General features: G+C 43.4%; 2 protein-coding genes across 2 annotated transcripts; one reads left to right on the top strand and one right to left on the bottom strand.

Annotated features, from left to right (window-relative positions):
- Positions 1-236: 236 nt before the first annotated feature.
- LOC139303552 (ladderlectin-like) lies at positions 237-2,163 on the bottom strand. The gene is made up of 6 exons (XM_070927405.1): positions 2,075-2,163; positions 1,327-1,383; positions 895-986; positions 664-789; positions 411-510; positions 237-310 (listed from the first exon to the last, which is right to left on the bottom strand). Exons 1-6 carry the CDS (start codon positions 2,136-2,138, stop codon positions 237-239), a joined length of 513 nt encoding a protein of 170 aa, XP_070783506.1. The 5' UTR covers positions 2,139-2,163.
- A 4,825-nt stretch (positions 2,164-6,988) lies between these two features.
- LOC139301689 (uncharacterized protein DDB_G0290685-like) lies at positions 6,989-11,193 on the top strand. The gene is made up of 2 exons (XM_070925135.1): positions 6,989-6,995; positions 9,968-11,193. Exon 2 carries the CDS (start codon positions 9,973-9,975, stop codon positions 10,918-10,920), a length of 948 nt encoding a protein of 315 aa, XP_070781236.1. The 5' UTR covers positions 6,989-6,995; positions 9,968-9,972; the 3' UTR covers positions 10,921-11,193.
- The last annotated feature ends 2,160 nt before the right edge of the window (positions 11,194-13,353 follow it).

The following is a 13,353-nucleotide window of genomic DNA, read 5'->3' as shown; positions in this document are numbered from 1 at the left end:
GGAAATGTACAAGTCACAGCAGCAAAGACAGAAACCACAGCTACCTTACTTTCCAAACTGCTGTTGCAACAAATAGATAAAAAAATTAAAAAAAAGACATCAACAACAGCAAACATATTGACGTGGATTCACTTGTGAGCATGTGTCATCACAACAGTGACATGCAGCCATAGAAAGAGCACACAGCAGCTTCAGTATCATCTGTACATCTGTCAGCGCTGCACACACTGCGATGACTAGCAGTTTGACTTCAGCTCACAGACGAATGGAAGCAAACTGCTGCAGGCTTGATTGGACCAGCCCTTCAACACTGCGAAAACATTCAGTCATCATCATCAGCATCATCATCAGCTATGGCAACGAAATGACATCCATTTTTTATTATTTTTTTGCCTGTGTGGATTTTCTACCTTCAGAGTTGAGCTGTAGGCACTGGAAACCGCTATTGGAACTCACTGTGTCCCAGTTGTGATAGCCAAACACCGAGCCATCTTCCCATCTCCACTGGTCCTGGAGGAAATCACAGTGTACACTTTCAGTTGAAAGCACCCTCGTGTAGGATTTGAACATTTCCCGACTCAAAATCTGGATACATTTTCACCAGAATTGTCTCATTTTTCTAGAAACAAACTGAACGCCAAAAAATTAAATGTCGGAACAAACCTGGAAGTAGTAACCTCCAATCCAGGCAAACCTGTGACCACCAGTCTTGACCGTACGCTGGAGGAAATTATACTCCACGATGTCATTGGCTGAGGCCAGACTGCCACCGAACTCAGCGCAATAGCTCTGTGGGACGAGACGAGAGGGGAAAACAATGACATACTGTTTCCAAGTGATGCTAAGAGAGAGCTCCAAACTTATTTTCTTTCTTTTTGAATTTTATGTTCGTACCTCAGCAGTGCTCCAGGACACACCAAAGTTGCCCAAGTAGTAGCAGTTACCACGGAAACTATTCCAACCATCAAGGCAGAAATTTAAAGGAGCTGGAACGACAAGGAAAAAAGAAGGATCATGTGAACTGTGTTCAGTGTGTCAGGACAGAAAGGCGTTCTCCAGCGACACGATCTTGCCTTCAGGTACACACATTTTAAAAAGGTCTAGTTTGCATCCTTGTCATATCAGTTTAAATGAAGGAATTAGGTTACGGTGTACAGCTGATTCCAAGAACATGGCCTGTATTGTATTTATAAAAATGGACATTTCAGCAATGAGAAACACGTGTTACAGCAGCAACGGCGGGTGTGAAGGTGTGAAAATACACGGTGACACATAGTGGTCTGTAATCTGACTCATCAACATGGAAAGTTTAAATGTTTCAGTGACCTGGTTTTGCCGCAGGTTTGTCTTCCTGTTGTACTGCAGCAGCCGCAGCAGATCCGACTGAGGGAAAGAACGGCAGAGATAGATAATGCAGGTTGTTACTGGTTAATAAACAAGTGCTACTTCAGGAACAAAGACCAAGTCTCACAGATTCTATTTCCTGTTCCAACCCGTACAAGTCCCAAATGACCCCCCTTCATCCTTTTTGTCTCAAATAGTGTTAGTTTCCGTAGCAGAAAGTGTGACCAAATCCTTCGTCAGCGACGAAGACGTCGTTGGTAGCGTAGCCCCAAAATGGCACCTCAAGGCGCAAAGCGCAGAAACTGGAGGTCACTAAAACGTTCTTGTTGAAAGTAAATGTGCAGATCAGAACATGTGTTGCTTGAATGAATAACATCAGACCAGGTACCCTCTCTGCCAAGCTTGGATAAAATCTCATTTGAAAGCAGTTTTCTAAGGTTTGATTAATGCTCAAAATGTTCATGGGTGTCTTTGAGATGAGACTAAAATGTTTTAGTCAACTTAAAATGATTAAAATTACAGAAACTAACAGACTTTTGATCACAGGACTAAGAGTAAATCTACAAATAGCTGACAAATAAACAAATAGTCCCAAACCCTCATTCCATCCCTTCTTCCATGACCCATGTTGTCATTATCTCTCTCTCCTTCAAAATAGGTTTAAATTCATCCTCTACATTTCACAGCTGCCTGAAACGTGTTATTGAAACAAGTATTTGAGTTTTCTCACCGGCGGCAGCCCTGATAGACAGAGCCACACAGAGGATGACAGAGAGGATCAGGAGAGTCTTCATGGTGAAAGCCAGTGGGCGCCTGGAGGGAGATCACGGGGTCTGCAGGTCTTAAGTGGAGGCATTGCACGGAGAGAAGCAAAGAAAGAGAGCAGCACAACGTAAGAGAAAGATGTGCATACGAAAAAACACTAAAGCACGGTTGAAGCGTCATGACTTACAGAGAGAAGCAGCGGGCTTCAAATGTGAAGTGTTCTTCAGGTGTCAGGTGGGTCAGTGATGCAGTGATGACGGGAGGCTGGGTGCCCTTTATATACACACTGAACCACACGAAGCCGCCTGCCATGTGTTAGCAATAAAACTCGTGGACTTTGCCTGCTGCGTCACTATCGAGTTTTTTTTTTTTGCAGACAAACTGTTTTCCCGTCACTTCCCGCCGAGGTCAATAACAACGGCAATCAAACCGACATGAGTGATCAAAGTGGTGGAATTTCCCAGCAAATCTTTCATGGACGCATCCATTGTTTCTCTTCGCTGCCCAAACTGGAACAAAGCATGCAAGTCTGTCAGTGACTGACCTCCACTTTTGTTTCATACTGAAATAAAGACAATTTCAACTGAGGTTCTTCCCCCGAAATGGCAGCGATCTCTGACTAAAAAGCACCGTTTTTTTTTGCCTCATTGTAATATGTCTCGGTTGATGGGAGCCAATGAGTGAAGAGTGAACAGTGTCAAGAGTACAATTTGGACAAAGATACTCATTTTGCCAAGAGCTGGAGAGTAAAAAAAAACTCTCCATCTGCTTTGAGGCATGTCCCCCGGGCCAAGGCTAAGATGTAGCTTGGGGCGTTAGCTACATGAACCCTCTCACTGTACATTTATTAGCCACGCTAATCTAATTGAGTGTGACGGGTGTAATGAGGCTGACTCAGTCAAGGACACAGTTATGAGATTAACTTCCCATAAACTTCAGCAGAGGAATAACTGAGACGACTTCCTTCTGGAAAATAAGATACAGTTCCCTGACTTATTTACCACTTACTGACCGTTTTCTTAAAGGACCCCTATTTTACCATTGTATATACACTGATGACCCCCGCCCTCATAAAAATCCTACTTCCTTTGAAATGTCTTTATGCATATTTAATTATATTCATTGCATAAAAAACAATAACAGCACAGAACAATTAACTGTACAGTTAACCCAAATAGTGAACGTAACTCCTGCAGGAAGTTTGTGTGAAACTAGCAATTTGTATAAAAGTCTGAACAGATGATTTCCTGTGGATATTGCAATGTATCAGAGCCTTTATTTTTTTTTTTATAAACACAATTCTATGTCCGTATTATGATTGTCTTTTAATTTCACTATCATGCATACGTTTTAATAGTTCAAGCTGGCTTTATGTCAAATAAATTAAAATTATAAACTTCTAAAATAACTCAATTTTTTGTTGTCTTCAACACAGAAATTACTTAAATGACTGTATATTTTATTTTATTTTATTTCATATGTATATAAATTCCTACACCCTTAAAATCGAGAGGGCTTCACGATCCCCTAAGGAGCTTTGGTGACCCCTAATGGGGGTCGGGACTCCTCGTCATGTGTGGGGTGAAAGAGAAGACAAAAGAGCCTTGAAAATATAGAAATGCATGGACAATGGCCAATTAAAGATAAACTACTTTTACTTAAACCACTAACTAATGACAAATCTTTTCCCAAACCTAACCAGGTAGTTTTGGTGCCGAAACCTAACCAAACTGCAACCGTTTCACAACGTTAACCACACGTTAGAAAGGCTTTCTGGCAGAAAGCCCTGAAGCCGATTCATGTTTGTTCATTAACTGGCCCCTGGCCTTGTGTCATCTTGCAAAAGTAGCCCCCCCCCCGGGCAAAGCAAGTTATGTAAAACATTGATTATAGTGTTATAATTGGCTATGTTTCGAGCTATCATGTATTCTGATTCTGTATTTCTCCACTGAACCTATGATCCTGTTTTGTACTTTTCTACTGAGCACAATGTACGTCCTTGAAGATAACATGACCGGTTAGAACTGGTTTTCATTCCTCTATTTTATCAGTTAGATTTACGCCGTACCACCAACATCCACACATGATTTATTTCAGTAAGTCCAACCTCTGTACAGGGCAGACCCAGCCCGAGAAGATAAATATGAATCCTTTTCGGACATCGGGGCTCCTTCTGACTGAGATCCTGCGAGAGCTCCGTCACTCCAAGCCCAGCGCTGCATTTACTTTACCTGTGACCTAAATAAAGTTTCTGTGAACTGAACATTGCTCCAGTTTGTTCTTGGGCTTCCAACTAAAGAATTTGGCTAACAATAGCCACTTTAAATATTCCTGTAATATGATGTGTATTATTTGATACTAATCATAAAAGTAGTCTTTTCAGATAATGATATGCAGTACAAAGTTGCTACGTATGCAATAGGTAAACAACTAACAGACGTTGGGGCACCTTAAAGATAAGATGCATTGTTGTTTAGACGAGATCTTCCTTGGTATGTGAAAGGTTATCTCTGAGAGGTTAAGGTACGTGAAACATCATTCTGAGAGGTCTCTTTTCTGACCCCTAGATAGGGAACGGAAGTTTACAGACTTGTGTGTTGTAGTAGGACCCCATGCATGTCTAAAGGTATAAAAGATGAGCTTGAACAGTGTTCGGGGCAGCAGTACTGATTTGGCTACGGGTGCTGTCCAGGTTAAGATGCGCATGCCTGTTGATCCTGATCTTTGACGCAAATAAAGAATATTATGTGAAAAGTCAGTATCAGCGGAGTTTCCTTCCATCATCGGACCATCGCCTACATCTGGGGAATGAAGAAGAAATTGACAACAATAGTGTGTATGATTACATGTGCTGAAAATGACTCCAGTAAAAGTACAAATGTAGATATTATGGACTATTAATTGCCACGTGGTTATTATAGCATTCTGACTTTAGCCAACTCAAACAAACAATCCCTCCTTAATTCACTGATGTGTAGGCTTCTGTGGGTTTTTTTTTTATCTTCTCTGATAACCTACTCTGTATAATCTTTATATAGTATTTATTAAGAGTTTAACACTCAAACCACAACCACTCAGTCTTAAATGTCTTAAAAGTCACCAAGTTGGCAACGCTGCCCACCACCAGTCATCAGATTCTGACTCAAATGTTGACAAATCCCGATTGGTGCATGGACCTACGTGACGTCACCTTTTTCCAAATGAAACCCTCAAACCGGTGAACACACAGAGAAAACAACGAAAAGGGAGAAATCCCTCATGTGAAGTTTTGACAGAAAACCCCGTGTTCATGTTGGAAATGCCGCCTAGTTAGTGAGGTCACCTTGTTGTAGTTGGCTGAGGCCCCTGTGCAAGTTGATTAATAGTTTGTCCGCCTTTTAAAAAGCTGTTTTTTTTCCTGTTTCAGTTATTTTTTGGTCGTTTTATGTTGTTGGCGTTAGTGGTTTCAAACATTTTATTTTGGTTAATGATACCTGTTTTAGAAATCATATATAAATCAAACCGAAACAAGGAAGTATGGTGTACTCTTTGGGTGAAGGTCCCATAGTGGCCTTGTCGACAAACAAAGTTAGCCGATTCCCCCTTCTGGCCTGGTTACAATTGCACAAAACAAAAGAAATCATTAAAACAGGTAGCGAGTCTTTCAGTGTCTATTATGAACACCGCACTCAAGATGTCTGATTTCAGAGTAGTGTCTCGGTTGCCCCTTTGTGGGACCACAGCTCAGCATTTAACACAAATGATCTCCTCCAGACTCGTCACGAAGTTTGAAGACCTGGGACTCGACGTCACCATGCGCAGCTGGATCCCGATGGGCAAACCTCAGGCGGTGACGGGTGGGCAGCCTGATCCCTCATCCCGTGTGTCCTCAGTTCTCTATACCCATGATTGTGTGGCCACATCTGACATCACCGCCGTCATCGAGTTTGCCGATGACACCGCGGTGGTGGGCCTGTTCTCCAACAACAAAGGAAAGGCCTACCTAGAGTAAGTGACTCACCTGGAGAGCTGGTGCCAGAACAACAACCTCCCTGTGAGCGTCAGCAAGACTAAAGGAGCTGATAGTGGATTTTGAGAGGAAGCAGGAGAGGAGGTACCGACCCCTCAACAGAGCCCCCGTGGGTGGAGGGTGGACAGCTTCAGAATCCTCAGTGACAGCATCACAGAGGATTTATCATAGTCCTTTCACGTCAGCACCTTGGTGAAGAAAGCCCTTCAGCGTCTCTACCTCAGACTCCTTAGGGACTTCAGGCTGCCCCTCAAGGTGCTAAAGACTTTCCACGCCTGCACCGTAGAGAGCGTTGTGACAGGCCGCATCACTGCCTGGTCTGGGAGCAGCACTCAGAGGGAAATGGCCCTGCAGAGGGTGGTGAGGTCAGCTGAACCCACCGTCCGATATCAACCCTCAGCCCAGGGGGTGCAGGACGAGGGCTGAGAGGATCGACGTGCGACTGCTGCCTCAAGGCCATAACAGAGAGGATGAGGAGGAGTTTCTTCCCTCAGGCCATCTGGGTCCCGAACCGGTGACTTTCCACTTGGAAAAGTGCTGTGTGGTGTGATGAAAGCCAAGGCATTGGCCAGATAACATCACCAAAACGGTGTGAGATCATTATTAAGGATGGAGGTGAATATAGAAGAAACTGTGAACATAATGACCTAGTTTTCTGAGGAAGTGAACACACTGAAACCTTCCCACTCGTCTCACTCTTTTTCTGACTGTTGTTTCACCCACCCTGCCTCCCTCGTCTCTCACATGCTTCATTTTCCCTTTCTCACGCTCTCGCCACACCCTCGTCCACAGCTTCACCTCCTTCACTCTCTCACTTCATTCCGTCTCTTCGTCATTTACCTGATCTCATCACTCGACTGGATGATCAACTCGGTGAGTAAGTAAACGCTTTCGTTTTTAGTGTAGATTTATTTATTCGTCGGAGTTCGCGCACATTGAAATGCGTGTTAGGTTCTTTGCTGATGATGCTACTGTTTCCCGCTCATTTTGACTCTTTCATCTGCCCCTCATGTTTCTTGAAACCAGAGTCCATCCACCTTTTTTGTGTTTGCTTTCCATTAGCCCGATTAATTAAGCATTCTGTCTGCTCAACCCTTTGACCCTCCCCTCACTTTCAGCCCTCACCTCATTCACAAGTTCTCTCTTTTAAAAAAAAAAAAATCTTTTATTTACTTCCTCTTACAGTATGTGATTGACTGTAACACCGTAATTTTTAGTAAAAATGCCTGAATAATTTTTGCTGTATTAGTGTATAGGCAAAAAAGTGACAGACATAACAAATTGAAAATATGATAAGAGAACAGGGTTATAAAAAGCGCCTTTAATTGTAAAATGTCACAAATCAGATTCAGCTCTAAACAGTTTCTTTATATCTAAGCAATATGAAACCCGCAAAATAAAAAGATGCTACAATCAACAGTTTGAGTTAATAAAAAATCACTGGTGTACAGAGATTGCTCATGACCTCCCACCAGAATGACAGAATGACTATTTGCCTTTCACAGAAACAATGTTTATTACATACATACATTATATATATATATATATATTATTATAGTTACCAGCCTGCGTTTGAGTGTTGTAATTGTTTGAAAGTATGTGTAAAGTGTCACTTTCATATAAATGATTGCTGAAGCCAGACTAATTTCATGTCCTCTACTGTCTAATTATAACTGGGATGATTCAGGAGGGGGGGTTGAAAAGGTTAAGAAATATCTGATAAGGAATTAAACTGCAATGACTTTGATATTAGGTTTGGAATGATGTAAAAAAAAAACTAAACTCTAAGACTTTACAGTGGTTAAGGGCAGTATAATGGGTGAACATGTGAGAACACCCCCCCCCTCTTGTAGTTTACTCAAAAAGCTAAAAAGATGTGTTGATGCCAGTTAGAGAACCACCTACTTATTGGCAGTTGCTTGAAAATGCAGACAAGTTGCAGGTAACTGCAAAGCTTCATTTCCTGTTATTTCCCATGTGACATGGAGGTATGAAGCATGCAGAAACAACCACATCCTGACCCCCTTGGTGTGTGTGTCTTTAGTGTGCGCCTTCTTTCTGTTCCCTTTTGTGCCTGAGTGGTCTTTTTCATTGCACTGCGCATATACACATTACGTACCAAAGGCTTGTAAAAATAGAGGCTTTTTTTTTTCTTCTGTGTGTTGTATTCTACCAGAAATGCTACTATGACCTTCAAATTAAAGTGTCACAAACTCCTCCAGTCCTGGGTTTCAGACATGTATTTGTAGCTTTGGTGTTCACCAGCAATATTAGTGTACTGTTCTGTGGCATCACTGTCATCCAGAGAGAGTGACTCAGTTAAAAAGTTTATTTTTACACTGTGCCCACCTACACATGACCTTAACATCAGTAGAATGCAGGGTGGCATACTGCTAAAAAAAATTGAAATTAAGAATAAGAGTAAACATAAGAAAACTGACGGGTAACAATTCAAAGAATTAGAACTAGAACTAGACATGGCTGAGGATTTACAGAGGTCCGAGACCACCATCCTGTTGGCCTGAGGAAAGAAGCGTTTTCTGAGTCTGTGGCTTCAGAGGAGCCCGCCTGAGCGCAGAATCTGTAAATAGTCTGCTGCCGGGGTGGTGAGGATCTTTTAGAATCCCATTAGCTCTGGTTCTGCACCTCATAAATCCTGCCGAGTGGGGTGAGTGTGGATCTGATGGTCCGCCACTCGCGGTAGGGCTCTACGGTCCGGAGCAGAGCAGATCCCAGGCCGGTTGGTGATGTCCCCTGTTAGGATGCTTTCTAAAAGCGCCACAGTAGGTCTTCAGGACCCAGAGAGAGTATGTGAATTCCTTTAACTGTCTGATGTGGTAAAGGCCAAGATGTGTGTGTGTGTGTGTGTGGAACTCTTAGCTAGCAAAAACACACCCATGTGTGACTTTTTTCACTTTCAGATATATCAGGGGAAGTCCCTGTACTCACGTGGTGAGTAATAGATAATAACCTTGCGGTTGGTCCGTTTGCTTTCCCACCCCAAGCGAGCCGCACCGGAGCTTGCTTAGAAGTAGACAGAGACCCCCTCCTCTTTTAGTTGGGTTGTTCAGTTGACAGCAAGTTCAGTTGACAGCTTTCACACCAGCCTACAGGAACCAAACCATACAGCTAAGAGGAGGCTTGAGCGTAGTTTACCTAAACTTTGTTTAAAGCGTTGCAGATTGAAATGAAACCCCCGAATATTTAAATGTTTAACCATTCAAATCCATATTCAAATGAATATTAGTTGAAACCCCCATAAAGTACGGACCAGAATGAATGAACTCTATAGTTTGAAGTTAGCCAATAGCCCACAAGTGCAACCACACCTGCTGTATCTGCTAGATAACAGGTAAGGCCTCTGCTGTATTAAGGGTCCAACTTTCATTTTCTTCTGTCCAGGCGTTAAACCACCTCAGCTGTTAGTTTAAAAGGTAACCTGAGGACAGAGTTGAACTTGGAGTTTGGAGCAAACAGGTTAATTCTTAATCTGGGTTTAACCAAACCAACATTTAAAAGGTTTTTCAGAAAGTCGCCAACCAACTGTGCCAACAATATATCTATTTTTTCCTTCTTTCTTTGTTCTTGTTCTGTTTTTTTTTGTGTCCATGTGTCTTCATGTTGGTCACTTGTACTGCACTCTAAACAAATAAAAGGAAAGAGTTTAGTGACACTGTATATCAGAAGGACCATGTGTTTAGTAGATTTCTGTATGACCTATAGGTTCATTCTAAAATACTCCCTCTTTCGTAAAACTGCACTCGATTTTATTGTGTTTTAATACTAATCTAATGATATGTGTCAATATAGCATGCTGCCATTATTCTAACTGGCATTTCTGTTTTCTAGTCACCATGGGGACCAAGGCCATCCTAGTTCTGACTTCATTCATGTCGATTCTCCTGATTCCTACATCTTCCGCCGACAATCAAATGCTCCACAGCGGCGCCACGCCTCTCCTGAACAACGAGATAGCATCTACTGACGCTCCAGCTGCTGAAGTAGCCTCTTCGTCTGACCGGACTGTCATGACAACCAAGACAAAACAGAATGACACCCCCCCTGCGTCACCAACACCATCCACATCCCCATCCTCGCCACCGTCACCATCTTCGGTGGCATCACGGTTCACAACAACCAACCCAATTGACCAATTCTCCTCCACAGCACAGACCACAAACACACCCCTTTCCACTAAATCCAGTGGCTCCAGGTTCACGCTTTTCGTGATTCTCTTGGCCATTGTGGTGTTGATGCTGTTTGTGGGATGCCTCCACGCCATGAGGGACCGGCATTCAAGGCAGGACAGCTCCGTCCCCAGGCTCCTACTGGGCGCGAGGGAGAGGCTGAGGGCCGCGGTCGGTAACCTAGAGGACCAGTTGGGGCTTCGCCTCTGGCCTGGGGGGAAGAGCGGAGAGGAGGATGATGAGGATGCAGAGGGAACACGGGGAGAAGAAGGAGGACAGAGGACAGGCGACGGGGGAGAGGGAGGCGGTCGCAGAGAGAGGAACGAAGGAGAGGGGGAACGCAAGGAGGAAGACAGCGATTCTTCAGATGACTACTCCAGCATGGAGGGGGACAACCTGAGGGAGAGGGCGCTGAGGGGACAGGAAGAAGAGGAGAGGAAGCCGGGCGGGAACCAGGAAGGGGGGGAAACGAGCAGTGCGAGTGAGGGAGGCCAAAGTGCTGTGGCGGGAGAGAGCGGCGGCGATAAAAAGGGAAGCTCAGAAGAGATAGCGTTAGTCGACTGTCCGCAGGAGGATGCCGGAAAGGCCGATTTATGCGATGTCACCGTCCTGTAGTGATAAAAAAAAGCGTGATTGGGAGAGGAAGGAAAAGATGGCAGGATTATAAATGAGTGAATTTGCTGGTCAGGGATCAGATTTAGAAGGAGAATGTGATGGTTTTAAATGTGTGGCTTCACCAAAGGGTTCTGAATGCCGCGCGGTCTCCACTTTGAACAGTGCAGAATAATGATAGACTGTTTCATTTTGTCTTCTTTAAGCCTTCTAAATGTGCATGTTTGATGATCTTCATGTAAACCTTCAAATAAAAAATCTGTGTACATGTCTTAATACATCCAGGTCTCAATTTAGAAAACAAAAACAAAACACACACACACACACACACACACACACACACACACACACCATACCATACAATCTTAGTGGCAGGTGCGTAGGGCCATACAATGGTGTTGCTGGTTTCACCCACATATCGTAAACCGCATTGTTTACACGTTATTAAACAGACACCGCTTTTAGAGCCGGGGCTCCCACAATGTTGTGTCTTGAACACATTGTTATTATGTTGATTCATTTAGGTTTGGTGCTGAAAAAAGAATCCCCATGACATTCAGGTTTTAGGGGTTTGACAGCGGTGTGACCGTAGCTTTAACCAGGTGATATTTTTTTTCCCAAAACTGCAATGATTCTGTGGCCCTGCAGCAGTTCAGTTCCTCCTGTGAAATCACTGTGACAAGTTGAACCATGGGCGGCATGGTGGCGCAGTGGTTAGCACTGTCGCACGGGAGGTGAAGCTGGTTAGAGCGGGTTCGATCCCCGGCTGCCCCTGTCATGTCGAAGTGTCCTTGAGCAAGACACTGAACCCTAAGTTGCTCCCGATGGAGACCAGCACCTTGCATGGCAGCTCGGTCGACATTGGTGTGTGAATGTGTGAGTGAATGGGTGAATGAGACTTAGCTGTAAAGCGCTTTGGGAACCGTGAAGGTTGAAAAGCGCTATATAAGTGAGATCATTTGAACTGTTGACGTATGGCAGACAGAGGCTTGGTTTGCTGAAATAGTTGAAAGTAATTTTCTAAGGGAAGACCTAGAGGACCCTCTGGTGGTCAAAGCTGAAAACAACACTTTAGTGGCCTGCCTGGAATCCTCATGTTAAGCACATATTCTGTGGAATCTTAACAATTGTGATTTAACCATCCCAGCGAAGTGTCCCGATGGCCCATTATTCTGAAACCCCAATAGTCCAAAAAATGTCCCATTGCACCAAAAGCCCATTTGTTTGACAGCCCGTTGTCCTGAAAACAAACACCCATTGGGTACGAAGGCCCATTTCTCTCTGAAAACACACACACACTCTCCCTGCAGTTGTTAGTTCAGTGACCGCCGGCCAGTGAAGAAAAGTCAGGAACACATCAAAGATCCACAGAGCCTGGAGCACACTGGACAACGCCTCGGTGCTAGCTGTTTAAACTGAACCCACAAAATGTCATCGCAAGCAATTCAAAAATTCGCAAATTCAATCAAAGAGCTACTGTAGAAAATCACAGCCAGCCAGTTACTGATAATCTTAGTGACCTTACTGTAATTATTCACTGTGATCAGAGAATAAAGGGAAAATACTGTATTTTTTAATACGGTAATTCACCAGATACACATTTGCCAGTATAATGCTGTAATTCCCATGGTAAATTACCCAATGGCGTGAATTTGCTGTATTCGGAGGACATACTGTGTATCCAGTATATTCAGCTGCAGTTAATTATGAGCATTTCAAATCAAGTACTGAAATAATGTATACTACATACAGTATATTTACAAATGATTTGCAATACCTGGATATCTTGAAAAAAAAAGTTGATTTGAAATGTTACTGACATTACGACTACATTACTTACAGCTGTTCAAAATGGTCTTCACATACGGTATATTCCAATCCATCCAAGTCAATATTCAAATAATGGGACCTCTGGAGGAATTGCATTTGTCTGCAACTCCTCAACTTCTGGGCGCAGGTTTAACTGCTGGCAGCATTAAAACTTAGTGAATAACAGTATAATTGCATTATATGTTTGCCTTTTACTGGGGCACACGCATCCTTTTCAGGTGTGACCAGAATTGTTTTTGTTGCCAACCCATCTGCCGTAGTCCCCCCCCCCCCCCACCTCCAGCCATTCATTAAGTTGTCGGATTGACTACGGTGCCATTTTGAGATTTTAAAAAAGAGGGAAATGAAGAAAGGGTGAAGTCACTAGAGTAGAAATGAGGAAGACAAAGAGGGAGAGAGAGACAGAGAGAGAGAGAGAGAGAGAGAGAGAGAGAGAGAGAAACACGATGAGAGAATCTGAGAAGAACCATGGGATTTACAATATTTCAATAGTGAGAGAAAGGTGGTTTGATGTACAAAGGCCTGAAAAAAAAAAAAAAAATCCAACAGATGAGCTAGGATTAGCCGAGCAGCCACGTATTTTACTTTGGATGGGCTCTCTTACGT

This window comes from Enoplosus armatus, chromosome 2, assembly GCF_043641665.1.
Source record: "Enoplosus armatus isolate fEnoArm2 chromosome 2, fEnoArm2.hap1, whole genome shotgun sequence".
Classification (NCBI taxonomy): Eukaryota; Metazoa; Chordata; class Actinopteri; order Centrarchiformes; family Enoplosidae; genus Enoplosus; species Enoplosus armatus.
The sequence above is the reverse complement of the archived record's forward strand: the minus strand, read 5'-3'. Positions and strand labels throughout refer to the sequence as shown.